This window comes from Sapajus apella, unplaced genomic scaffold, assembly GCF_009761245.1.
Source record: "Sapajus apella isolate SASKATOON/1434 unplaced genomic scaffold, GSC_monkey_1.0 scaffold7, whole genome shotgun sequence".
NCBI lineage: Eukaryota > Metazoa > Chordata > Mammalia > Primates > Cebidae > Sapajus > Sapajus apella.
In genome coordinates this window covers 7,373,997-7,399,576 of record NW_022436947.1, presented here as the reverse complement: position 1 = coordinate 7,399,576, position 25,580 = coordinate 7,373,997, and the positions used below count along the sequence as shown (strand labels likewise).

At 40.3% G+C, this 25,580-nt stretch overlaps 1 protein-coding gene across 1 annotated transcript in view; it reads right to left on the bottom strand.

Annotated features, from left to right (window-relative positions):
• Positions 1 to 473: 473 nt before the first annotated feature.
• SLC35B4 (solute carrier family 35 member B4) overlaps positions 474 to 25,580 on the bottom strand; it is a 28,678-nt gene continuing 3,571 nt past the window's right edge. The window contains exons 2-10 of the mRNA XM_032275946.1: positions 21,304 to 21,417; positions 18,009 to 18,111; positions 15,948 to 15,997; positions 13,187 to 13,268; positions 12,920 to 12,980; positions 11,302 to 11,411; positions 10,681 to 10,756; positions 7,209 to 7,284; positions 474 to 5,895 (exon numbers count right to left, since the gene is read on the bottom strand). Coding sequence (XP_032131837.1) covers positions 5,649 to 5,895; positions 7,209 to 7,284; positions 10,681 to 10,756; positions 11,302 to 11,411; positions 12,920 to 12,980; positions 13,187 to 13,268; positions 15,948 to 15,997; positions 18,009 to 18,111; positions 21,304 to 21,417 — 919 coding nt within the window. The 3' untranslated portion in view covers positions 474 to 5,648. The remainder of the gene's footprint in view (positions 5,896 to 7,208; positions 7,285 to 10,680; positions 10,757 to 11,301; positions 11,412 to 12,919; positions 12,981 to 13,186; positions 13,269 to 15,947; positions 15,998 to 18,008; positions 18,112 to 21,303; positions 21,418 to 25,580) is intronic.

The following is a 25,580-nucleotide window of genomic DNA, read 5'->3' as shown; positions in this document are numbered from 1 at the left end:
AAAGCAACATATCAAAGACAAAGAGAGCTGGTCACTGCAGCTTACAAAAGTCAGTGTATTTCTATTAAGGCAAAGAAGTTTTGAGAGATTTGCTATAGCACGTACATGCCACAAACCTCTAAAACTTCCAAAAGTAGGCTGATCCTCTTTAAACTAACTTGCGATGCAGAAATTGGCCTGAGAAGTGGTTTATTACTGATCCAGCTGCGAGGCATTAGGAAGACCGGTTGCTGACAATTGTTTGTAGTAAAATATGCCACCGCCACTCCACAAGGTAAAAATTGGAGAGCTTTTGAAATTGCACACAAGCACTTCAAAAGTAATGGTGATTGGAAACACCTGCAAGAAATTTATCACTTTTATTAAGAAACAATGATGGTACAATTCAAGATAAACCCCAGATGTCTGAAGAGTTGTTTCAGAAGGTGAAAAAAACGGCTCTCTCTAAGAAATAATGGAAAAAGATTCATTCTGTTTGGCAAAACATTTTATTCACAAAATCTCCCTTTCCTCCTTAACTCTCTGCTCAAACAACTCTTAAGGCTGGAAGCCGATGTTTGATATTTACACAGCTCAAAATCTGAATACCCACTAATGTATTGTAGCTGTTCTGCATGTACTCTACTGCTTTCTATTCCCTCCTACCCCATCTTTGTTCTTAAAACCTAATGGTAATACTGAATGAAGAGCTCAGACGGGATGAATAAAACCCCCGCCATCCCTCCCCGCCACATAATTTGTCAGGAAATCCTACTTCTAAAATCATCCTCTCTTTTCAGAGAATGAGGCCATTCTCTGGAATGAAAGCAACTGGCAGAGAAATGACTGGCAATCACAAGTGATACACAAAGGCATTTTTATTGCGCTGGGGAAAAACCACTACTGCTCTCTTTGGTTCACAAGAGTTTTCTATACATTTCAAGATTCAGTAAGTCAGTGTGCCAAAGGAATTATTACAACATCTTTCTCAGAAAGTATTCGTATGTCTGCTTTTCTTTTTTCACCTCTCTCTGGCTCCCTTGCAACTTGCCTCACTTGATTAAAATTGACAAATTTTGGTAGGATGGTTAGCAATGTAAGTAGGTAAGGCTCAGGGGAGGTGTCTCAGTGTGACACTGAGAACAGACTGGCAGACAGTGATCTCCAGGCATCAGTATCCACCACCGCAGGAGCTAACTGTACCAGTTATGGAGATGTTAAGGGTGGGATGGTCACCCCGGGCAGCCTACTTCAAAAACTTTTAAGAATCTTTAATGTTCTAATAGGGAGCTCCTTGTACTTTCTTCCTGAGCATCAACTACGTAAGGTGCTAACTACACAATGCTCTTCCCTCCTACCACCAGGCAATCCAGAGAGCCAAAAGTGCGGTCGCAGGCTGCACGCCGAGCGACCGCTGGTGTGCATTCTCCTAAGAGTAGTTCTTCTTTCTTTTGCTTGGAATGTTAGGAAGGTTTCCCCTTATTTGCTTTCTTGCCAGCCAGTTGATGAAGAGTGGGAACAGGTATCAGGAACCCTCAGGTTTCCCAGAACCTTGAGGGAAGAAGAGATTTGGCAAGCATTCATTTATTCACGTAACATAAGCCAGACACTATCCCAGGCGCTGGCGATACAGAAATGAATGACATGATCCCTGGCCCCTTCCATCGTTGGAATGTCTACTAGGAAGAAGTTGCTGGAAAAAGACAGTGTGCTACAAAGCCAGGGGGGCCCAGTCTCCCACCCCAGCTTGGTACATACTGAACACATTCAAGGCTTATGACTAGTTCTTTTACCTACAAATATTGTTTACACACATTTTCAGATGTCACACCAACCAATAATAAGGAATGGATTTTACCTACATTGACAGTTCTTTCAACCCTACGAGTAAACTGCCACAGGTAAGATTCAATCACATTTTTCAGGAGAAAGCTATTGAGACCAGAATGCTTTGGTTATCTAATAAGAGTGGAACGACTTACAGTGCTATTTACTCCAGGCAAAGAGAAACAAAATACAACAAACATAGGATCTTGATTTCAACGTGGTTCTCCTCCATGTGCATTTCCCTATCTGCTGAGGTCAATGCCAACTGGTCTACCAGTGAACATGTCCACCAGCCCAGAGCTTACTCATTGGTTTATAATTATTTCTGACCCAATGTTTTTTACTTCTTCTCTCTATAGGTATCTGGCACAATTGAGTGAAGCCAGTTAATAGAAGGGTAAACACAGCAAAATAAAAAAAGTATTATTTCCCAAATAGAGAGGGGAATGATGGTAGAGATTCTCATATAGAGAAGGGAATGATGGGACAGATTCTCAGCCCCACTTTGGGCTGTAAAAGAATAAACAAACATTTTTACCTTAACCCTTCAAGTTCAACCTCATCTACCGATATGACATTCACATACTCTGCCAGATATTCTCACTCTCAGAAATGTACCCCCTCAATATCAATGCTTATAAGAATGTATAACAAAATGCATGCTCTGCAGATATAAATACTCTGTAAAAATCCACAAAAACATCCAGAGGCCCCAAAGAATAGAGGCATAAACAGATATAAGATGATAGGTCTTTCTTAGCAGAAAACACTGCAAGTGAAGAAACTGCAGTGAAGAAAACGGAGTGAAGGAAGTGGGGGAAGGAGTTCAGAAGTGAAACAGAGGAAAGGTGCTCATGAGACGACTGCAAGATATTTATTGGAATCCTTTAGAAACATCACGCCATCTTCCCAGAATAGAAGAGGTTTATTCTGGGTGGCACAGATCCATTCAGCTTTCATGATCTTCGTCCGTAGCACTGACCAAATTAAGATACTGCAGCGTTTCATCGTGGTTAACTGGATGGAAAGGAGGAAAAAACTAAAACAAAACCAAGTATTTGGGTTTTGTCTAAACACTTTAGAATTTGATACAAACGTATCAAGTACATTAATGGCTGTTTTAGTTGGACGAAAAAGAAAACAAAGAATCAAAAATAAATTACTAATAAACATGGAAAAGATAACATTTCTAATATGACAATAGTTTTGACAAAAGATATGTAGACATTAAGCTAAGACAATTCAAACATCTACCATCTTCTGCTCCCTTGCCTGTTACACTGCCAAGCTGTTCAGCAGGCACACAGGTGCACATACACATACACTATTTTCTGGCTAGTGTCCTTTGCTATTTGATCTTTGCTCTAGCATAGAGTTTTGGATGTCTTAAAGACTAAACTCTTTGTAAACAAACTACATCCTCATCTCTGAAGCGCAAAATTACATGGTCTTGACCCAGAGAAAGAGGAGAGACATTTACTTGACATTTCTCTTCCAGTTAGGTATGAATCTGATCTACAAAATAGTTTATTTACCCTTTTAATAAAGGTTGAAAAAATGTCCACCCTGGATTGAAAAATCAGTTAACCAAGGGGAATATTTTTTTTAAGAGCAGTTTTAAAAAGTGTTAACTGCTGTGTGTTAGACATATTTCCTTATATCCAGCTACTAGAGAGAAAAACCAGTTCCCAGGGCATTTCGGGGTTTCTGCTTCTATATGTGGTCATCTTGTATGAGTGCTCTAATCTATTCTCTGTGTGTATATAGCCTCCTATTCATAAAACTAGCTGAGGTATTCACGCTGAGATGAATACACATGCTCTAAAACCAGAAGCTAAAACCTAATTGACCCAAGTACCATCCGGGTACATCAACACATACCCAATAATGAAAACTTGTAATGTTTTCATCAGCAAAAAATGGGTGATATTATGTTATGTAAGGCTGTAGCCTATTAAGAGTTCAGAGACTCCAGATATGTAGCAATCAAATCGCCTCTAGGGACAGGTTCTTCTATTAAGTGATAAGAAAAGTAGCTTTTGTTACTTTTAAAAGGTTATTTAACACTTGGATATTTCTAGCACCATCAATTCTGAGGGACTCCACATATTTCAAAGCAAGTGGCTTTTGATCCTATGAATGGGTTCACATCTAATTCAGCATCTTTCAGAAGAGCCCATGACTGGCTCTAGAAAGCTGCCAATGTCCAGAACAACAAATGACTCTATAAACTCAGTGATTTAGGTGGAGAAATAATATTCATATTTTAAGTAACAAAAACCCCAGGCAGCTTAAGTGACTTCTTTTCCAAGCGACCTGGTGACTCTTGGACATTTATCTTCACTGCCATTGCTCAAATCCATCAAAGAATAGCTCTGGACAGTGGAATAAACATAACACACCACGGAATGAGCCCAGAAGACCTGGAGAGCCACGTCTCAGTTTAAGAACACAATGTGCACACCACACACAAAAAAGTCTTTGTCTATAGGCAAAAAGAGAAGTGGCCAGTGAGTTCAGCTGCTTCCGGAGGAGCAGGTACTGCTATGTAAGGTCCCAGCTGAGTGAAGAAAGGGGATAGAAAGTGCAGCCACTTCTGTGCCTGTCAATCACAGACTATACAAGAGCACACACAAGCTATGCATATTACAGCAATAGCTTTCCTCCCACTCAAGACTGTCCCATGAGAGGAAAACTGGACCTTTGAAATGATTTGCAAAGAGAGGCACGTTTCCACATACAATCAAGCACATCCAACCATCCTCAATACCCATGGGGAACAGTAAGATACCTTATAGGACAAATAGGTAACTTTCAATTGTAGTTGAGGTTTGACCTGATTTATACACCACACCCAACTCTATATCTTTGTCTGTGCATCCCCTGACTGGTGGTGATTCTATCAGAGTCGTCAGGCAGAAGGGAATCTCCTGGTGGTGAAACCTTATCCTCCCACTAGGGACCCGCCCTTCTGCCCTGTGAGTGCCTGGCTGGGCCAGCAGGGGCAGCCATGGCTCTCATGGTGCTGAATAGGGTCAACTGCTGCTGGGCCATCCCGCTGTCACCACCGTGATGGGCTAGGTAAAGGGCTTCCTGGGCTGCCAGTCCGTAACAACCTTCCTTTCTTTTATCACTGTGCCTGCTGTGAGATGTGCTACACAGCTGCCTTAATCGCAGAAAGCAACGTATAGAAGAAACATCTGACTTTTGCATAGGAAAAAAAAAAAAGCAAAATGTGGGAAAGAGGAGTCCCACCAGTCTTGCTCCAGTGTTACTGGGACTTGGCTCATGGGAACATCTGTTTCCTTCCCAACTTGCTGGAGGAAGTCCAGCCCTGCTGTTACCAGTGCCTCAGTTTACTTGGCCACTCCTGATACCTGCAGCGTCTGACTGACTGCGAGGTGCTGCTGAGGAAGCGAAAGGTGACGGGAGACAAAAGGGATGAGGCCACAGGACAATGGCTGCTGGGGCAGAGATGCATGAGAACAGCAATAGAAGGGACAATCTTTTCCAAGACCATGGACAATAAGCCAGTAGTTCTGGGGACGCAGAATTCAATAAACAAGAATAATACTGAATATTTTGGTAAACAAAACAGAAATAAATGTGTGGGCTGTTTAATAGTCCAGAACTGCTCCTTTCTCTACTTTAGGGCTGAGGGGTTTCTACTGACTCTACACGTGTTGGTCTGTATCGCCACGAGCAAGGTGAGAAGTCCCCTCCTCCCGAAGACTTCCTGTCGCACGGCCGGGTAGCTCGGCATTAACAAAAGCGAATCGGTGGTCAGATCTTCACCGGGTCCCTCCCTCACGACGACACTGTTCTAATACTGCAGGCAGGCCTCAGTTCTGCTTGTTGTCCTTCTGAGGCTCACTTTTTGTGGTCCCTAGGTTGTTCCACACCTCTGTGTACATTAAGGTCCCAATGAAAACAAACGAGGTGCCCAGCCAGTGCCACAGGGTGAAGGGGTTCCGGAAGTACAAGATGGAAAAGATGAGGCTCACAAATTTGCGTAGGGTCACGACGAGCGTGACAGTGAGGGAGGCACACTCCGTTGTGAGGATGAACACACCCCGGATGCACACATACCTAGAGCAGTGGAGTCAAGGTAGTTTTCTGTAGACTGTACTTGGGGCATCAGTGGGAGAACCTTCTGCCATGGTCCCCAGCTTAACTTCTGAAGTTCTAAGAAAACATGAAGGTCTTCTATGGCAGCTCTGAGGCTCCTCCTGGGGAGAACCTGCAGAACTCCTGCCATTCCATTTCTGGGTCCCAATTCAAAACTACCTAAAAGCCCTCCTAATTCTTATGTTGGAGTCTTCCTATAGTTATAATGACAGGCACCCCCAAGGTAATGACAGAGGGTAACTGGGAGTGTTAGTAAGAATGATCCCATTCACCTTTATTTATCTTGCCTCCAGCCCTTCTATCCCCTCCTCCAGAAAGGAACTCTATGGCAAATATAGGAGCAGGAGCTGACTTCAGAGGAATGAGGTCAATCTTGATTCGTTTCACTATTTCAAAGACAACAATATTTTTATAATGAACGTAAGGTCATTCAAAATAACCATTTAAAAGAACAAAACCTTGATTACTTTGAAAAAAAATTTTTTTTTTTTTTGAGACAGGGTCTTGTTCTGTTGCCCAGACTGGAGTATAGTGGAGTGATCAAGCTCACTGCAGCCTTGATCTCCTGGGCCTGAACAAACCTCCCATCACAGCCACCTAAGTAGCTGGTAATTTGAAATTTCTTTCAGGACTTTGTGGCAGCTTGTTATAACTGGAAATATCTCAGGACACCCAAAAAATCCCAGGTAGAAATCACAGATGATTTATGCTATACAGTAGCTTCTTGTTTGTTTGAGACAGAGTCTCACTCTGTCATCCAGGCTGGAGTGCAATGGGACGATTTCAGCTCACTGCAACCTCCGCCTCCCGGGTTCAAGCAATTCTCCTGCCTCAGCCTCTGGAGTAACTGGGAGTCAGGCACTCATCATCATGCCTGGCTAATTTTTATATCTTTGTAGAGATGGGGTTTCACCGTGTTGGCCACACTGATCTCAAACTCCTGACCTCAGGTGATTCGCCCACCTCGGCCTCCCAAAGTGCTGGGAGTACAGGCCTGAGCCACAGTGCCGCCACTACCGATCGACAGACTCCACTTCCACTCAGAGCACTTCCTTCCGCTGCCCTGTGCCTTACTGACCTACTGCACAACTAACATCTCTTCTGCCCTCTACAAGGAGTTCCCTGAATGGGTTTCTTTGTCTCCAGCTTACTGCAGAATAAATCCAGTGAAAATCAGATTCATTTTAACACACCGTTAGAAGAAAAAAATGACCATTCCTATGCCAAAAGAACCTGAAGATGACACAAAGGTGACAGCAGAGTCCAAAGGATACTGAGTGATGACGTTCATGAGGAGGTAGAACCACATGATGGGCAGGGTCACTCCGATGACTGGAACTTCATATAACTCTGCAGAGATTACGAGAGGATATAGCCATATCACTTTTTCACAGCTGAATTTTTCTTATTTTTAACAGGGTAATACAGATGGAACCTAATAAGAACAGCAACACTGTTTTCCGTGCAAACAGAATTGGACCACACATCACTTTACTTGCCTTGACTCCAGTCTATATCAGCCACCAAAGTCATTACGATGGTTTCTTAAAACAAATAGTTGTTTTAATTTTTAAGTAAATGCTTTACTATTTGCCTGAATAGTACCTCCCTTTACAAAGAAAGACTGTGAAGCACAGAAAAGTTCAAAATGATACAGCCTTAACTGGCAATTGACACCAGAGGAAAGGCAGCTAGTAACTACATACTGTTTGGAAATATGTTCGATCATACTAGTAATTACAGAATTCTAAAGCAAATAAGACTGTACCATTTTATAGCTACTAAATTAGCAAATTCAAAATTTATTTATTTATCTTTTTGAGACAGAGTCTCACTCTGTCATCCAGGCTGTAGTGCAGTGGCGTGATCTCAGCTCACTGCAACCTCTGCCTTATAGGTTCAAGTGATTCTTGTGCCTCAGCCTCCCAAGTAGCTGGGACTACAGGCACATGCCCCCACACCTTGCTAAATTTTGTACTTTTAGTACAGGTAGGGTTTTGCCATGTTGGCCAGGCTGGTCTTGAACTCCTGACTTCAAGTAATCTGCCTGCCTCAGCCTCCCAAAGTGCTGGGATTATAGGCTACAGCCACCATGCCCGGCCAATTCAAAATTTATAAATAATGTCTTACTCTGGTAAGGTAGAATGGAACTGGCAACCATAGGTTGGTGGCAGTGTAACTTGGTGTCATTCTTTAAAAAATCAATTTCATAATCCTTATTGAGGGTATATAAAAAGTATTCCTACCCATCCTTCAGAATTAATCCTAGATAATTCAAAAGAAGAAAAAGGTTCTGCATTCATTAAAGTACTGTACATTATAAAGAATAACTCTGAATCAAAATCAATCAAATGCCCAATGATGGTGCAATGGCTATATAAACAAAGGAACTTTCATTAGAGGAGACACTGTACGTTTGATAAAAACAAAAATCATGGAGATTATATTGTCATATTAAAAAACTCAGAAAAAAAGTAAAAAACAAATATAAAATTATATCCACACAAGGATTACAGCTATGTAAGAATCTCTATAAACAGACATGGTCTAGAAGAAAACCAATAAATATAAAATTAGCAGATATCTAGGTTGATGGAACTAGACATCTGTGAATAACTTTAGATATACTCTTATGTTAGTTTCAGGCCAGGAGTAGTGGCTCATGCCTGTAATCTTAGCACTTTGGGAAGCCAAGGCAGGAGGATCCCTTGGGCCCAGGAATTTGAGACCAGCTTGGGCAATAGTCTTGTCTCTATTACAGTACACATACGGCCGAGCACAGCGGCTCACGCCTATAATCCCAGCACTTTGGGAGGCCAAGGCAGGTAGATCACAAGGTCAAGATATCGAGAACATCCTGGCCTACATGGTGAAACCCCGTCTCTACTAAAAATACAAAAATTATCTGGGCGTGGTGGCGTGTGCCTGTAGTCCCACCTACTTGGGAGGCTGAGGCAGAAGAATCGCTTGAACCTGGGAGGCGGAGGTTGCAGTGGGCCAGGATTGAGCCACTGCACTCCAGCCTGGTGACAGAGCAAGACTCTGTCTCAAAAACATCACACACACACAAAAAAAACCAAACAGAAACCAAAAACCACACACACATACACACACACTCTCTCTCTCTCTCTCTCTCTTTCTTTTATGTTAGCTTTATATAATGACACCTGCACAGTAAATTTGTGGGAGGATATAAAATAAGATGAAAGATAATAAGGACATAGGAATCCTCAAAGGGTCAGTTTTTTTGTATTGCTAAATTATTTTCAGGTTTTGAATTATACAGCATAATTTAAGAAGTTCTGATACAGTGATGCTGACATCTGGTAAGAAAATAAACATTAATTTTCTTTCGCCAAAAAATGTCATTCATACACACACACACACACACACACTGTACACATACACAGAAAGACTAATTTTTGAAACTTGGTTCTGGGTCAGTGGGCAATGCCAATAATCTGGTATTCTATTGCCTTTGATATACTTAGAGGTATATCAAAAACATAACAAACGTGATTACTAATTTCAGGGAAACACTGTATCTCTGAAGGAAAGATACAATGAATATCACTTAAAATATTTTGATGAATATTTAGCTCTCTTGAAAAATTCACGAATCCCAGATACTTAATCTCAAGAAAAGCGAGAAGGAAAATGTATCTTTAACTTGGAAATGATTCTGAAGAAGGCAGATTCTCTAAAACATTTTATCATAAATACCTAACTCTGTGACTTTTAGAAGCAGCATTCTAATAACTAAATCAATTGCATGGAATTTGACATTTTTATTTCAACAGCCCTTTGCTATGTGGGGCTTCTCAGAGATCTTAAAAACTGTTGTGTTAATATGAGGAAATGATTATTTGAGTAATTCAGAGTCTTACAAACTTTCTTACACGCTACCTTCATCACATTTTTGGGGACTGGGGCAAATGGGAGAGGCAACACTATAAATGCAGAGAATAGTCCTAACTTCGCCACTCATGCTCACATGGCAAACAAATGTTTACTGAGCACCTACCGCCATTCTACAAAATGTACTTAAGCATTCAAGGTGTGTGCAACATAAAGCCTTAATTCTAAAAATGTTTACTTGTTCCTTGTGTGTTCAATTTGTCTATATAATACTCTTTTAGTAGATAATCAGCTCATATAAGTGATCCCTTTCAGGTTAACCGACAATCTATAGCTAATTTATTAACTTGCCACTTTAAAAAGTAATAGCTAACTTACATTAGATGCTTGAAACTAATTTTGCTTATTCATCTGCTACCTATCTCATCTGTAAGTAGGAGAAAACCCTTGTCATCATTGAGCGCCCCTCTCGCTCTGCTCCATGGCAGCTTGGGCTGGATCTGTGAGCAGCTCTGTCTTTCATGGCAGAGAAGGATAAACAGCAGTTGAGAGAGCTGGATGGCTGCCCAACTTCGCAGGGCTCCAGTCTCTGCAGTGTGCTGTGAGTATTCATTTGTATTCTCAAAACATCGAACATTTCACATTCAAATGCCAACACACAAATTCCAAAGCCAAACAGAAAACTCAAAGATATTCTTTTACTTCATTTGTAAATAATTGAGAAACGCCTGTAAAAGCTTTTGCTGCTGCAATGACTGGAAAGTGGAATGGAGACATTTTCAAAAGGAACACATGATTTGAATAAAAGGCCATGGTCAAGTCAAGAGTGAAACTGAGACTCTGCCTCAGAAACTGTCAGGTAATTCTACTGTCTAACCCCAGACTCACCAGACTTATTGAATAGAACTGCATGGTCATAAATATCAGAGGCCAAGAAGACGAAACCAGGAAGTGGAAGGGCGTGCTATGGAAAGGAACAGGTCACATAAATTTCAGTGCCAAAACATTACAGGATAACTGGAGTAGCTTTACAATGATTAAAAGTTGTACGTGTTATTTGACAAGCAATATAAATAAAAGTAAGTTAGACTTAAGTTAAATGTATACAGTGCTCCTTGACCACTTCACATCGTATGGCAGGATATCAACTCTCAAATTATGGTTCTTGCCCTTATAGGGTCTGAGGGCCACCACAGACAAAGCAAACAATGAACCCAGCATCCTTTCCCCAACAACAGGGAATGGAGACATTTAAACACATAGTCATTCTGCACAAAAGAATTTGCTAAATGTGCAGACACAATTTAATTCACACTGATTGACAGTGATCATCTCATGTAGTGAACTGTGGCTCAGAACCCACAAGAGCATCCCATCAAAACTGCCTCAGTCTGTGGGTCTGAAAGCCAACTACCAATAATATACCTTAACTACATCAGAAGAATGGTATAGTTCACTTAAAGTAACATTTTACAACTTAGGAATTTTCATGTTCAAGAAGTTGCTTACGTTATAAAACAAAGCCTCCTTGGAGTGTTTCCCAAATCGTTTGTAGAGAGTCTCTTGGAATATACCCATCCTTGCTGACATCAGGAGAGCAAAAGTCAGTGCCCCGATACCTAGAAAACAAACATCAGCTTACAAGATACTTGCATTTGTTCATTTCCAGATGTTTTTCTTGAAGAACATTGTTTAATGTCTTGCAAATACTACAAACTAATTGTAGAACATGTACAAAATTGTAAAAAGAAATAAAAATACGTTATTACCATCTAGTCCTTTTCAGCTTTCTACATCTCCTTATGTATTCATTTATGTAAATTTTTTTACACTAAGACAGGATCAGATGGCATATGGAATTTCACATCTTGCTTTTTTCATAAGCTTTTGCCTGGACTTTTCCTTCAAATCAGTCATTAAATTTTTTTCAGAAGAATACTTTTAATGACGATCATATGGACGTACCATACTTAAATGTCTTATGAGAATGATCATTTCCAATTATTTCATTATTAAAATCAATGTACATCCTTGTATACAAATCTTTAAACAAATGTTGATATGCTTTAGGATAAACTCTTACAAGTGCAATTACTGACTCAAAGGCTGTGGACATTTAAAAAAATATAATACACAATATTTTTCCATAAATGCTGTGTCCATTTATACCCAAACTATTTTTATTACATAAAAATAGTTGTCTTACTGTACCCTCAGCAGCAATGAGAAACCATTTATCATCTTGCCGATATGATAGGCCAACATAAAAAGGTATTACATTTGGGTTTCAATTTGCATTTCTTTGATTACCAGACTAGTGAGGCTGAACCTAAAATTGTTGGGCACTACTATTTCCCCCATGGACTATATGTACATAAGTACTATATGTACTTTGCAAATTTTTCTCATTGGGTATTTTTCTAATAGCTCATAAGGATCTTTCTAGGTTACAAACAGCAACCTAAAGAGACAGTTTCAAAGCCAAGAAGCAAGGAGAACATAGTTCTTTTCATCGCTATTTCTCTTCCACTTGGTCAGTTTCAATCGTTATTGTTATCACTGAAAGCTCCTGGAACGAGTCTCACCTCCATATCAAACAACATGAGAACAAAGCTCTATAGGAGTTGCCTATTTAATTTCACAAAGAGATCCTTATATTTTAAAAACTTCCCCAGGAGATTCTGATGATGAGTCGGGTTTAGGAACACTGCCATATGGAACAGCTAACCTCTGAAGAAAATAAGGCTTTAGAAATGAGTCCCTTGGAAATGTAAAGAGTCGGTTGCTCTAACATGCCCTGCAAAAGCTTCAACTCGGCAGACAGATCGTGTTGAGACGGATGATGTTCAAAGAGTCTGATGGGCAAGTAGACACACACTTGTCTTTCTACACCAGTGGCAACCAAGAAAAACATGGATCCATGCTGTAGAACATACTGCCACGAATGCGGGCATTTTCTTTTTTTCATTTCTTGAAAAAGGTTCGGAGATATATGATCCCAGGTGCCTCTCTTCCAGGGCATAATTTGTTGAGCTGAAGCTTCTTGCCAAGAAACATGTCTCTTAGGAGAAAACTCAGCAAACACAACTACAGAGGCAATTAGCTTTATTACAATTATCGTACTTGCCTAGTAACCACCATACAAATGCCTGGAATCCATCATTCTCACTCAAGCTGGACTGGGAAGTCTAGGAAATAAGAAAATAAACTAGGTACAGAGAGCAGAACTACATGCAGGACGCCGACAAACAAGGGAAACATTTATGTTACCCATTTCCCTCCATTCTTCTCTTTCAGAATCTTTGTATTACATAAGAATTTGAATTTTATTAATTGCCTGGTAACTAGGCCCTAATAGCAAGTAGTGAAATAAAATGATTTGTGAGCGTCTTACCACCTGCTTTGCTGACATGAAAGTGCAAATAAATATCCCCACAGACACCAGGGTGATGGAGGTATATTTGAATATACTGTATCTGCAAAAAAATAAGAAAAACACCTTAGGAAAGCACAGATACGAATTTCCAAGTGATATTTACAGTCAGATGGTGCATGAAAATACAAATCACTAAAATATGACAGACAGGATTACTTTCCAGCAGAGTCCACAGAAATATGTATATGAATGAATCAGGATACTGACTGGTTTCTAACTGACACTTTTCCTTGGTACTGTTCAGTCTGTTTCTAACGCTTTGTTGACCAATCGATTACTTCATCAGGAAACAAAAACAGAAACAGACCAGGGGTGACAGTTGCATTCTGCTCTCAGGAGTCCAAATGAAAGCCTGACCCAGTCCTTACTAGGATCTATTGCTTTTCCTGTCTTCAGGAGGCCCACATCTGTGTCCTAAGACACACTATCCAAGTGGAAGAACAGGCTATCAAGTGCAAGTAGCAAGATTCAATACTCAGAAAATAATCCAGTTATCCACTCTCTGCAGGAGGCTTATTTTTTTAAAATCTCTGAATGATTTAATGTTGTTTTAAAATGTTGGCATAGTTGGATAAGGGGAAGGATATTCCGTTTATAGAACTATGAGCAGTAATAACAGTAGCATTTCACACTAACTAGTATCATTAGCACCCTCTCAGATTCTTGGTGATCAAGCAAAAGTCCTCAGGCAATGATTAAAAGAAATTAAACTAAGACGATGAACCATCCGAGGTTTTCTACTCAAATACATAGTATTGTTCTGGTCACAGTATCTCATAGAAGGCCTGTAGAACTAGGTAATAAGCAGAGAAAGGAACTAAAAGGGCCAGGAGGACCATGCTAGAGAGGGGTCGGGGGGGAAGCAGGTGCGAGGAAAGGTACAGTAAAAAATAATGCACCTCTTCATTCTGGAAGGATCATGCTGAAGAGGTTTACAACTCAGGCCAAGAAAAAAAAATAATGAAAGGCATGGGTAAGGTGAACATAGATTTGAATTTCAAATCCTGGAATGAGGAGCACAGTGAACTTGAGGGCTTCTACCCAAGATAAAAGGAGATACGAAGTTACTAATTCAATCTACTGGAAAGTTATGGAAATTCCTGCTCTAAGGGAAAGAGATATGTACAGAAAAGAGTCAAAAGGCTTTGACAGATGCAAGATGACAGACTCCAAACAAGTTCTTAAGGGCAACAGATGCTTGAGAAAGACCCCTAACATTTTGGGGCAATATCTGGAGAATACAATTCCTCTTATTACATTTTCTTTTGTATCCTCGTTATGAGACAGAATCAAAGGTTGTGAAAGACCATAGGCCTGTCTCAAGGTGAATTCTACACTACAAGAAGTACGGTGATCACTTCAAATGTAATAAACCTGACCATCACATGTATATATGTTTAAATGCAGAGAACCAAGAAGAAAGAAATCAACTACTGTAGTACTTTTCGGGGAATTCAGAAGCCTCAGGAGATAAAGTGTCCATGATACAGAGCCTAGTGGGACAGGACAATTGTTCTTTTTGTGACACAGCCCTTAACACTTAATAACTCTAGGTTCTCACATTCTGAATTGACAGCTACTTTCCAAGCTTGTATAGAGAGCTTGGGGCTGGATAATGAATACACTGAAAAGTTGCCATCAACTTGTATAATTTTGGTCTTAAAAGTGAACTTTCCCTGAGAAATTTCCTAAACTCTATGTGTTATCTCTCACTAGCATCCTTCCTCCTTAGGAGTGAGGGGTGAGGCTCAGAATGAAGGTGAGAGACAAATATGTTGAAAAACCATCCCAGGTACTTCTGGTATTTCCTGCCCCTATCCCAAAGATAGCCATTGGTGACGGTCACAAAGAATAGCCCTGAACCTTTCATTCCATCTTCTTGGCTATTGGGCCTTTGTTAGGAATTTCCTTTTTAGTATGTACAACTATTCCTTAGTTTGTTATGTTGTACTGAAAAGCGTCTTCTAGGGCAGCAGCATCCCATGGAATTTCTGGAATATTAGAAATGTTCCACCTCTGGGCTCTCCAACGTGGTCACCGCCAGCCACATGTGTCTACTGAGCATTGAAAATGTGACTAGGAATTTGAGACCAGCCTGGATAACATGGCAAAACCAATCTCTACCAAAAATACAAAACAACTAGCTGGGCATGGTGGCGCACACCTGAGGTCCCAGCTACTTGGGGGGCTGAGGTAGGAGGATCACTCGAACCTGGGGGGGTGGAGGCTGCAGTGAGTCAAGATTGTGCCACTATACTCCAACCTAGATGACAAAGTGAGACCTCGTCTCCAAAAAAATTAAAAACTAGAAAATAATGTGACTAATGAAACTGAGGCACAAAGTATTTAATTTTCTTTAATTTTAACAATATAAATGTAAATGTAAACAGTTGCATGTGGCTAGTGGTGACCATAAGTGCAGTGAAGCGCTCTATCATCTCTGTCAGCTGGTGTCACAGGTTAGTACGACATTAAAATTCAATGACGCCAGGAGCTACTCAGTTCTACACAGAGACACCACAGGTGGGGCCTCTTACCTGGTCAGCTGCTTCAGGACATTGCATGATTAGGCCTTACCGGTACAGAAAGAACTAAGAAAAGAGGTCGATGGCCAGGAACAAACATCACTATTTTGGGACAAAGAATTCAGATGACTAGCTTATAGACAGGGGCTCAGGATATCATTTCCATACAGAAAATATAAAAGTATACTGTTTACCTTTTCTTCAAAATGATAATTCCTAGAATCATGTTGGCAATTAGAGAACCCTGCAAAAGGAGACAACAGTAACAGAGAGGTTTAGTGCACTAGGGCAAAAAACACCACAATTCGAGATGAACAGGAACACGGGCAAGGGTAAAAACATGGAACAAAGGAGGCTAGGATAATAATTAGCAGGATTTCGTTGTTCTTACGATGGCAAAAGTATAAGCCATAAAAATCTATTATGATGGCCGGGCACGGTGGCTCATGCCCGTAATCCCAGCACTTTGGGAGGCTGAGGTCGGAGGATCACCTGAGGTCAGGAGTTTGAGACCAGCCTGGCCAACATGGTGAAACTCCGTCTCTACTGAAAAATACAAAAATTAGCTGGATGTGGTGGCGGGCGCCTGTAATCCCAGCTACTCCAGGGGCTGAGGCAGGAGAATTGCTTGAACCCAGGAGGCAGAGGTTGCAGTGAGCCAAGACGGCACCATTGTACTCCAGCCTGGGCAACACAGCAAGACTTGGTCAAAAAAAAAAAAAAAAAAAAAAACCCACAAAAACTATCATGTTAAAAAATAAAACCTTCTAAAAATGACAATGAGAATAAAAAGGATCAATTCTCAATACAGTTCTTATCAGTCCTCCTTATAGGCATGTCTTGCATCCCATGAATACTGTATTTTTGTATTTGGTTGAAACAAATTCGCATATATGTGGACCCATGTAGTTCAAACCCATGTTGTTCAAGGAACAATTGTAACTGGTCAGTCCTGACGCTAGGGCCAACAGAAATAAATGTTATCATAGGTTTATTTTTGTCAAAATTTCCATCTACTTAACTTATAAGAGATTTTAATAAAAGCTTCTCCCCATTACCCACACCCCCTACCCCTGACCAGTTTTAATGGAAAAAGTCATGCAAGAATCTCTCTCTTCTCTAAAAAGGTGACAATCAATCAACGGGTGTTTATTGAAAGTCTACTATGTTTTCACCGCTTCGAAGGTCACCTTAATTATTATAATTAGCTTTGGAAAGTCCCTTCGGGAACAGTACAATCTCACAAAAATTTCAGGCCACATGGAAATGTTATCATCACAATTCTCAGCCTTTTGTGCCTGGACTGCTTTGGGAGAAACCCTACCTTCATCAAGAATTTCCCCTCTATTATCTCAAGTCTCTGCTTAAAAAAAAAAAATCAGAAAAGACAAGTATCCCTTTCATGTTCTAGAAGTAAATGTAATTTTATGGAAGAAAGAAACAAAGAGTAAGTGATAAGAAATAAGTTAAATAACATTAATAGCATGTTTGAATATAAAATTAAAGAGATGGGGGAAAATGAAGGTAAAATGTTTCCTGGGAAAAATTTAATTTTCTTTTAATTAATCACTCATCAGACCTCAGATGAATAAAAGTATACTATCCACTTTGAGATTTCTTTTTGCTTTTCTTTTTTTTTTTTGAGACAGAGTTTCGCTCTTGTTACTCAATAGCGCAATCTTGGCTCACCATAATCTCCGCCTCTTGGGTTCGAGCAATTCTCCTACCTCAGCCTCCCGAGTAGCTGGGACTACAAGCATGCGCCACCATGCCCAGCTAATTTTATTTATTTATTTTTTTTTTGAGACAGAGTCTCACTCTGTCACCAGGCGCCAGGCTAGAGTGTAGTGGCGCGACCTCGGCTCACTGCAACCACCACCTCCCTGGTTCAAGCAATTCTCCTGCCTCAGCCTCCCGAGTAGCTGGGACTACAGGTGTGCACCACCACGCCCAGCTAATTTTTTGGTATTTTTAGTAGAGACGGGGTTTCACCATGTTGGCCAGGATGGTCTCGATCTCTTGACCTTGAAATCCACCCGCCTCAGTCTCCCAAAGTCCTGGGATTATAGGCGTGAGCCACCGTGCCCGGCCTCTTTTTGCTCTTCTTCTCAGATGAAGGCCATCCCTGCTCACTCACTCACAAACCTATTCTTCTACCCAAGACCACTTACCACCTTTCTAGTTCTGCCATATATTCAATCTATCAACTTTACACTTTTCAGAGGCACATGCACACGTGATCCAGCAGCACTTACGGATCTAAATATCATATGCAGGGGCATGGCAATGTTGAGATTCAGGGCATAGTTGTTCACCACGCTCACGGTGAAGAACATGGTTACCATTATGGCATAGTACCTGAAATGCAGACAGAACCGCATATCAAACAGAATCTAGGATTTCAAGAAAATCAAGTATAGGAAATACATATTTTTGGCTACAAAGGCATTTTGCGTATCTCCTCTGTGTTATAGGATTGCATTACTATTACCTGAAGTCAACTACTTAGCACATATCAAAATACTTCATAAAGCCAGACTAACATGGGAAAGCCTGAGTTATATATTTAAAGAAACACTATTTAACATTTTTCAAGTAGACATAGCAACTTAAAACAACTGTATTGATTCTTTGTAGATAATTTTCATATACCTGTGAAGAACTTGAAAATGACTGATTCTCTCAAAGACTTCCTCCATATACTTGTTTGTACTGTTAATTTTTGATGTTTCTAAAGAAAATATTTGCTAAGTTAAGAATTACTTTCAGCCTAGCAGCTGCTAAAATTTTCTCTCATTCTGAACTAGTAGCCTCCAAATTAATGAGGACACGATTTGACTTGTACAGATTTTTATTTAAAATTAGGGTCTCTGTGTTTTGGAAGTTCATAGGTCTTAAGAGATGATAACAGAAACAAAAACTTTTAAAAAAATCCAGCAACCCTAATAAAGGGATAAACACAAATGAGTATTTATGAACAGATGAATTAAATAATTTTACATTTGTATGTCATCGCTGTGATCCAAAAATATATATAAGATGCCTTTTACCTATATTGGGCCTTCTACATATGAAATTGCCATTTTTTATAGATCAAAAAGAGTTGCATGTCAGAAATTTCATATGACTCAACTTACTATATTCAGTAAGAGAAAAAACAGTATTTAAAATAAATGGCTAAAGAATGCAGGGAAAAAGCAAATAAGTGACTTCATATTCTTCAGGAAATGTTGATCTTTGAGATTCCCAACCATTTCCCACCTTTGCACATCTGAAGGATATGACAGCACTGAGTCCTGGGTGATCTTACCTGAAAGAACCTATTCTGTGTTGCTGGTTAGGTATGGAGCCACACACCACAACACACAGTCAAGCCAAGGCTAAATTAATACAGTCTGGAAAGTTTGAGGAACTTGACAATGAACGCACAAGCAAAATTACCAGCAACAGCTTCTTCAGAGCTTCTAAATAATACACTATCGGCAACTTTACAAGGTTTCTTGCCAAATTTTATTAGTTCTATCTTGAAGAGGTACCATTTAGAGTTTGTCAAGGTCTTTAAGGATAATTATTCCACATTGCTTGCCTAGATATTGTTGATGGGGATGAATGACCTGAACAAAATTTTGCTTATGGCTTCACCTACAGAAAATAAAATAGCCACCGATTCCTTCAGGACATAGAAACAGAAATTCCATTTGACCCAGCAATCCCATTACTGGGTATATATCCAAAGGATTACAAATCGTTCCACTATAAGGACACGTGCACACGAATGTTCATTGCGGCACTGTTTACAATAGCAAAGACCTGGAACCAACCCAAATGCCCATCGATGATAGACTGGATAGGGAAAATGTGGCACATATACACCATGGAATATTATGCAGCCATCAAAAACGATGAGTTTGGGTCCTTTGTAGGGACATGGATGAACCTGGAAACCATCATTCTCAGCAAACTCACAGAAGAGCAGAAGATCAAACACCGCATGTTCTCACTCATAGGCGGGTGTTGAACAATGAGAACACATGGACACAGGGAGGGGAGCACTACACACTGGGGTCATTTGGGGGGAAATAGGGGAGGGACGGTGGGGGGTGGGAAGTTGGGGAGAGATAGCAAAGGGAGGAATGCCAGATGTAGGTGATGGGAAGGAAGGCAGCAAATCACACTGCCACGTGTGTTCCTATGCAACAATTTTGCATGTTCTTCACATGTACCCCCAAACCTAAAATGCAATAAAATAAATAAATGGGAAAAATAAATAAATAAAATAAAATAGCCACCACACATAGGACATGCATGGGAATATGGCTGTTAGGGCAAGGTCACAGAGAACCTCAAAGGACAGGCTGGGGAGTTTGGACGTCATTCAGACGTGATCACCACAGAGTGGGGTGACGTGATAAAATGATATTAAGTGAAATGGACAGATGAAGAGGTGTGAGGCAGGGAGGTCAGCCAGCTACAATGCTATTATAAAAGATATGGTAACAGGGTATACCTCCTGGTCTATGCTAGTGGTAGAAGGAATGGGAAGAGACAGTGGGAAGAGGTGGGAAAGGGCCAGAGGAGTCATGAAATGCCAGGGCTCTTACTGCGATGTAAATGCTGGCCTTTAGAGGCAGAAAGTTTTATGCAGATGCTGAAGCCAATGCAAAGCAAAAATTATCTAGGATATTTAGCATCACACTGGGAAATTTAAAAGTATAATATTACTAAAATTCAGCCGGATTTTCTATAGCATGCTACATGGGAATCTGCAAAAGAAAACAACGAAGATGGGCCTTCACCTTCATACTTGGATATATTCATACCAGAATGTCGCTCTCAAAGGAATTAAGTGACACTGCCCTACTAAATACGCACAATTGGATGAATCACACTTTTATCTCAAGTCATTCTCAGCAAGAAGGCTGAGTTTTCAATACATTGTTTATCACAAGAACTGCCCTGTTTTCTGTTTGGCCCCTTGAGTACAATTATGCCAATTTGGACTAATGGACTCCAGGTCTGGCATCCACAAATTCTGACTTCGTTTGCCATTCATTTTCTTTTAATTGAAGTGAAATTCACATAAAATAAAATTAACCAGTTTAAAGTGAACAACTCAGTGGCATTTAGTATATTCACAAAAGTTATGTTACTACCTCTATTTATTTCCAGAAGCCATTCGTTTTTAAAAAGAAACAAGGATACTTCTCTTTTAGAATGTTTGCTAACTTTACCAACACAGAAGGCAGCCCAAAATGTGTGGTCACACTAGGCCTTCTGACTAATCCTATACTAAATAAGCGCACACGCGCGCGCGCACACACACACACACACACGTCTCCGTCACAGTTATTTTAAATCTTGTGGCAGAAATTTTATTTTGGAAGTAGGCACCTGGGAGTTCCACGACATCTTAAATTCAGAAAATGACTTATTATTCTACTGATATCTTTGAAATAAAAATCTATAAAAGAATGTCTCATACTCCTTTTATACCACCTCTTTACTTTCTTAAAATATCCAAAAGCTAAAAGAGACTCTAGTGTGCCATACCTTATAGGGATAGCAGGTGGCTTCCTTCCCAAATCAGCTTCAAAGAGGAAACCTTCCACAGCAATAAATAAAAACTGTGCAAATGTCACAATGTTCCCACATCCTGGATGCTTCCTGCATAGGGAATAACAAAAAGGGAGGGGGAGGCAAAAATGGAGATACCACTAAAATGCATTCTAATTATAGGGCCAGAATAACAGGGTGGATAGATTGCGATTACTCAGTGTCCTTCTTTATCTCAATGTTCATAGCCTTTGTATCATATACATTTAGCACTGATCTCACAGAGAAGGTCAAGCTTTCTTATTTCACTCCTCCCTGCGTGTACCAGGCCATGAGTGAGAATTACTGTGATATACTGGTGCCTAGAACTATGAGACAGCTTTCCTAGTAAACTGTAGGAAATTGGTCATGTGTTCTTATTGGGATCTTTGCTTCACCAAAAAGGTCTTTAATCAGGATCCTAGTCAGCTTAGGTAGCAAAGCCCAGGGACAGAAATACGCTCAGGTCTCCTGGAATGTTTATATATCCCTCCTGACCAGGAATCACCAAGACTGCTGTCAAACGAACAGGGGACCCACTGTTGATGATAGGGACATTACTTAAATGGTGCCCAGAACAGGACAAAAATTGGTTCTTGGGATGGGAGGAATCTTACTCTTTTTATAATAATAAAATACAAATATCAGTATAGTACCTGAACCAGTAGATACTGTATCTATAAGGGGGTGGCAGGGAACTAGGAAAATAATGTCTAAAAACCATTCTGGAGGAAGCCATAATGAACAAAAGGCTGAAAAACACTGCTGTAGTCTATTCTCCGCAACCCTTAACCTAGTGTTTTGAATATATTAGGCACTCAAAAAATGTTTGCGGAATTCAATAGATCCCCTTTAGTGATCTATGAAATGGTTGGGGAACATTCCCCACATTCCACAGTGATTGTTAAGAACAAATTTACAAAGTTAAAAACTTCCTCCTGACATTCATCTTGAGGCACTCTGAAAATCAGTCATTTAAAATGTTCAGGTTTTCTTGAGCTTGTCTTCCATTCAGCTCGGCTCCATCACTGGAAGAAGAATAGAGTGAGCAGTTATCTTTGCTCTCCTGAAGCTTCCAGATTTCCTATAATACCAATATTCACCAGCCTTCGTACTCCGTATTTTCATCTTGACCAAAGGCATTTACCTAAAGCTCGTGAAGAGAGGAATGTCATTGTATTCTTAAGTATTAATATAATGCTACTTATGAGAAATGACTCCATCCTTCATTGGTGGTATTATTATTATTAGACAGCAATGCCAAGATACACAAGTCCTTAAATATATCCATCAGGCACAAAAATAAGACAACTGAGGCATGAGCCATTCTTCTACCGAGCTAGGCTTACTAACTGAAGCAGAAGTCTTGCTATCTTTAAGCTCTGCTGCTTATGAAGGTTTCCTTGAAAAGTGCTGCTTTCTATGCAATTCGACAAGTTATCTTTTAGCACTTCTTATGTTCAAAGGACAAGGTAAAATGTTGCAGGAATCCATAAATAATCATGTAAGACATTTACCTCATTCAAGGAGCTAATTAAAACCATTAGCCTAAATATGCGCAACAGAAGGAACTTTAACTCTAGATGGTTCAGTGCTTTGCAACTCCGGCCAGCCTGCTCTGCTCTTTAAAAATGGCCATGGCTCATGCCCCTAATTCCAGCACTTTTGGAAGCCGAGGCGGGTGGATCACCTGAGGTCAGGAGTTTGAGACTAGCCTGGCCAACATGGTGAAACCCCATCTCTACTAAAAATACAAAAATTAGCCGGGTGTGGTGATGCATGCCTATAATCCCAGCTACTCGGAAGGCTGAGGCAGGAGAATCACTTGAACCTGGGAGGTGGAGGTTGCAGTGAGCCGAGATTGTGCCACTGCCCTCCAGCCTGGGTGACAAAGTGATTGAGACTCTGTCTCGAACAACAAAACCACCATCCAATTTGCCCAAAGAGGCTCACTCTCCCACTTTCAGTTTGATTAGTCTGACCCTGGAATCTGTACTTTTAAAAGCTTTCCCCTTGATTGTCACGTGCACCCAGGTTGGAGAAATACCAGTCAAAGTGCAAGGAAAGGGCTGAGAGTGTGTGTGTGAGTGCAAGTGCCACTGTGTATGTGAGGCACGGGTGGTTCTCAGGTGCTGACACAAGGTTGAGAACCACTATGCTCCATTGTGCTTAAAAGCACAAACTGACATGCAAGATGCTGCTCTGTCACTTACTATGTGACAGCAGAAGTGAATTAATTTACCTACGTCAAGTGTTTTTATCTTTAAAATGGGAACCATATTACTGCCCATCTGTTTGATTTATGGTAGAGTAAGTGAGCCATCCCTGAAAAGCACTTAATGCATGCCTGCCACAGAGTGAAAAAGGCAAATATGATGACCATGATTTAGGATCTTGCATATTAAAAGGTCTTCAACCTTTAAAAGGTCTTCACCCTTTCATCAAGTTGACTAATTTTTCTCATCTCTAAAATGGAACTGACTTCATTGTTGTAGTGAGTATTCAATGAGAAAATATACATAAGTGCCAAGCAGAAGACTTAATCAAAAAAAGGCTTAAAAGTTTCCTTCTATGTTCTCCTTAACAAACTTAGGCCAAGTAAATTAAAGAACAATCATCAAGACCCAATTATGTGTAGAGTTAGATGGCAGCTTCCAGGGAGCCCCCAACTTGTATGGGACCGGACCCCTGCCCAAGAAGTTGGCAATATGAGGGAGCCAGACATGAAGGAGGCAGTCAGAAGCCAGTGCCATAGCACGGTGAGGGGACTGACCAGGTCCCATTATCTTTGTGCTCTCACTTTCGGGTCAGTGACCCACCTTCATTTAAGCCAGAGAATGAATGTGAGGGTTCCAATGTGATCTAGAATCTTATAATTTCTAAGAAAGATAAAAAGAGATTTAAAAAAGGATTCACTTTATATATGCATTCGCTATAGGATTTTTTAAAAGGACATCTTAGTATTTTAAAATTTGATCTTTATGTTATGGAGGTAGATACTGATATTTCATTCCATTTCATCCCATTGCTAAAGATGCTGAGGGTCCCACGGCATTGTGTTAGGTGAGTCTCCCAGGGGTCAACGGCAAATAAACGGCATTTGGAGTTACCCTTAGCATTATTATTGTTACAGTTCAGTGGGGTTCGGTATGAGGTTTTAGTTGTGCAATAATTACCACTATCTAATGTTAGGACACTCCCAAGAGATATTCCCTATCCATTTTGAGTCACTTCCCACTTCTTCCTTCTCCCAGGCCAGCAACAACCCTAATCTACTTTTTGTTTCTATTTTCATAGAATTTAAAAAAATCTCCCGAGTGTACCCGAATAATTCAATTTTTGAAAACCCAACTTATGAAGCCTTTGTGAAACACACTGTTGTATAACTACCGATGGAATTGTTTATTTTAACTTGAATAATTCATTCTAAAACTTCAGAGTGAAAACTTGGATCCCTTAATCTCCTGTTTTCTTGAGCCCTATTCCTCAGGAATTGTAATCACCAACTGCAAACAGTTTCTCTTACTTTGAATTCTCTTGGCAAAAATTCAAATTTTTATTTAAAAAAGTATGCAACTTTGAAGAGAATGAATTTGGCAGATAGTTTATGCCTTTTGCATTTCTTTTGCTGAATTTAGGAAACTTGAATGAAAAATAAAATGGGAAAAAAAATGTTTCAGCTTGTTTTCCTGATGTAAGACATGCAATATCTTGCCTAGTTAACTAGCTGATGTGTGTATATTTTGTTTCCAAGGTAGAATGTAAGCTCCCTAAGGAGGAATATCAAGGCACTCATCCATTACCACCTAACTGCTCTGTCCACTGCATTGTGTTTTATTATTGGTCCCAATTATAGGTATAAAAATCACAAAGGAAAGACTAAATTTGTTTTCCAATTTGGGGAAAATGGTTAAAAATGTCCTCTTCTGCCGGGCGCGGTGGCTCAAGCCTGTAATCCCAGCACTTTGGGAGGCCGAGGCGGGTGGATCACGAGGTCAAGAGATCGAGACCATCCTGGTCAACATGGTGAAACCCCGTCTCTACTAAAACTACAAAAAATTAGCTGGGCATGGTGGCATGTGCCTGTAATCCCAGCTACTCCGGAGGCTGAGGCAGGAGAATTTCCTGAACCCAGGAGGCGGAGGTTGCGGTGAGCCGAGATCGCGCCATTGCACTCCAGTCTGGGTAACGAGAGTGAAACTCTGTCTCAAAAAAAAAAAAAAAAAAAAAAAAAA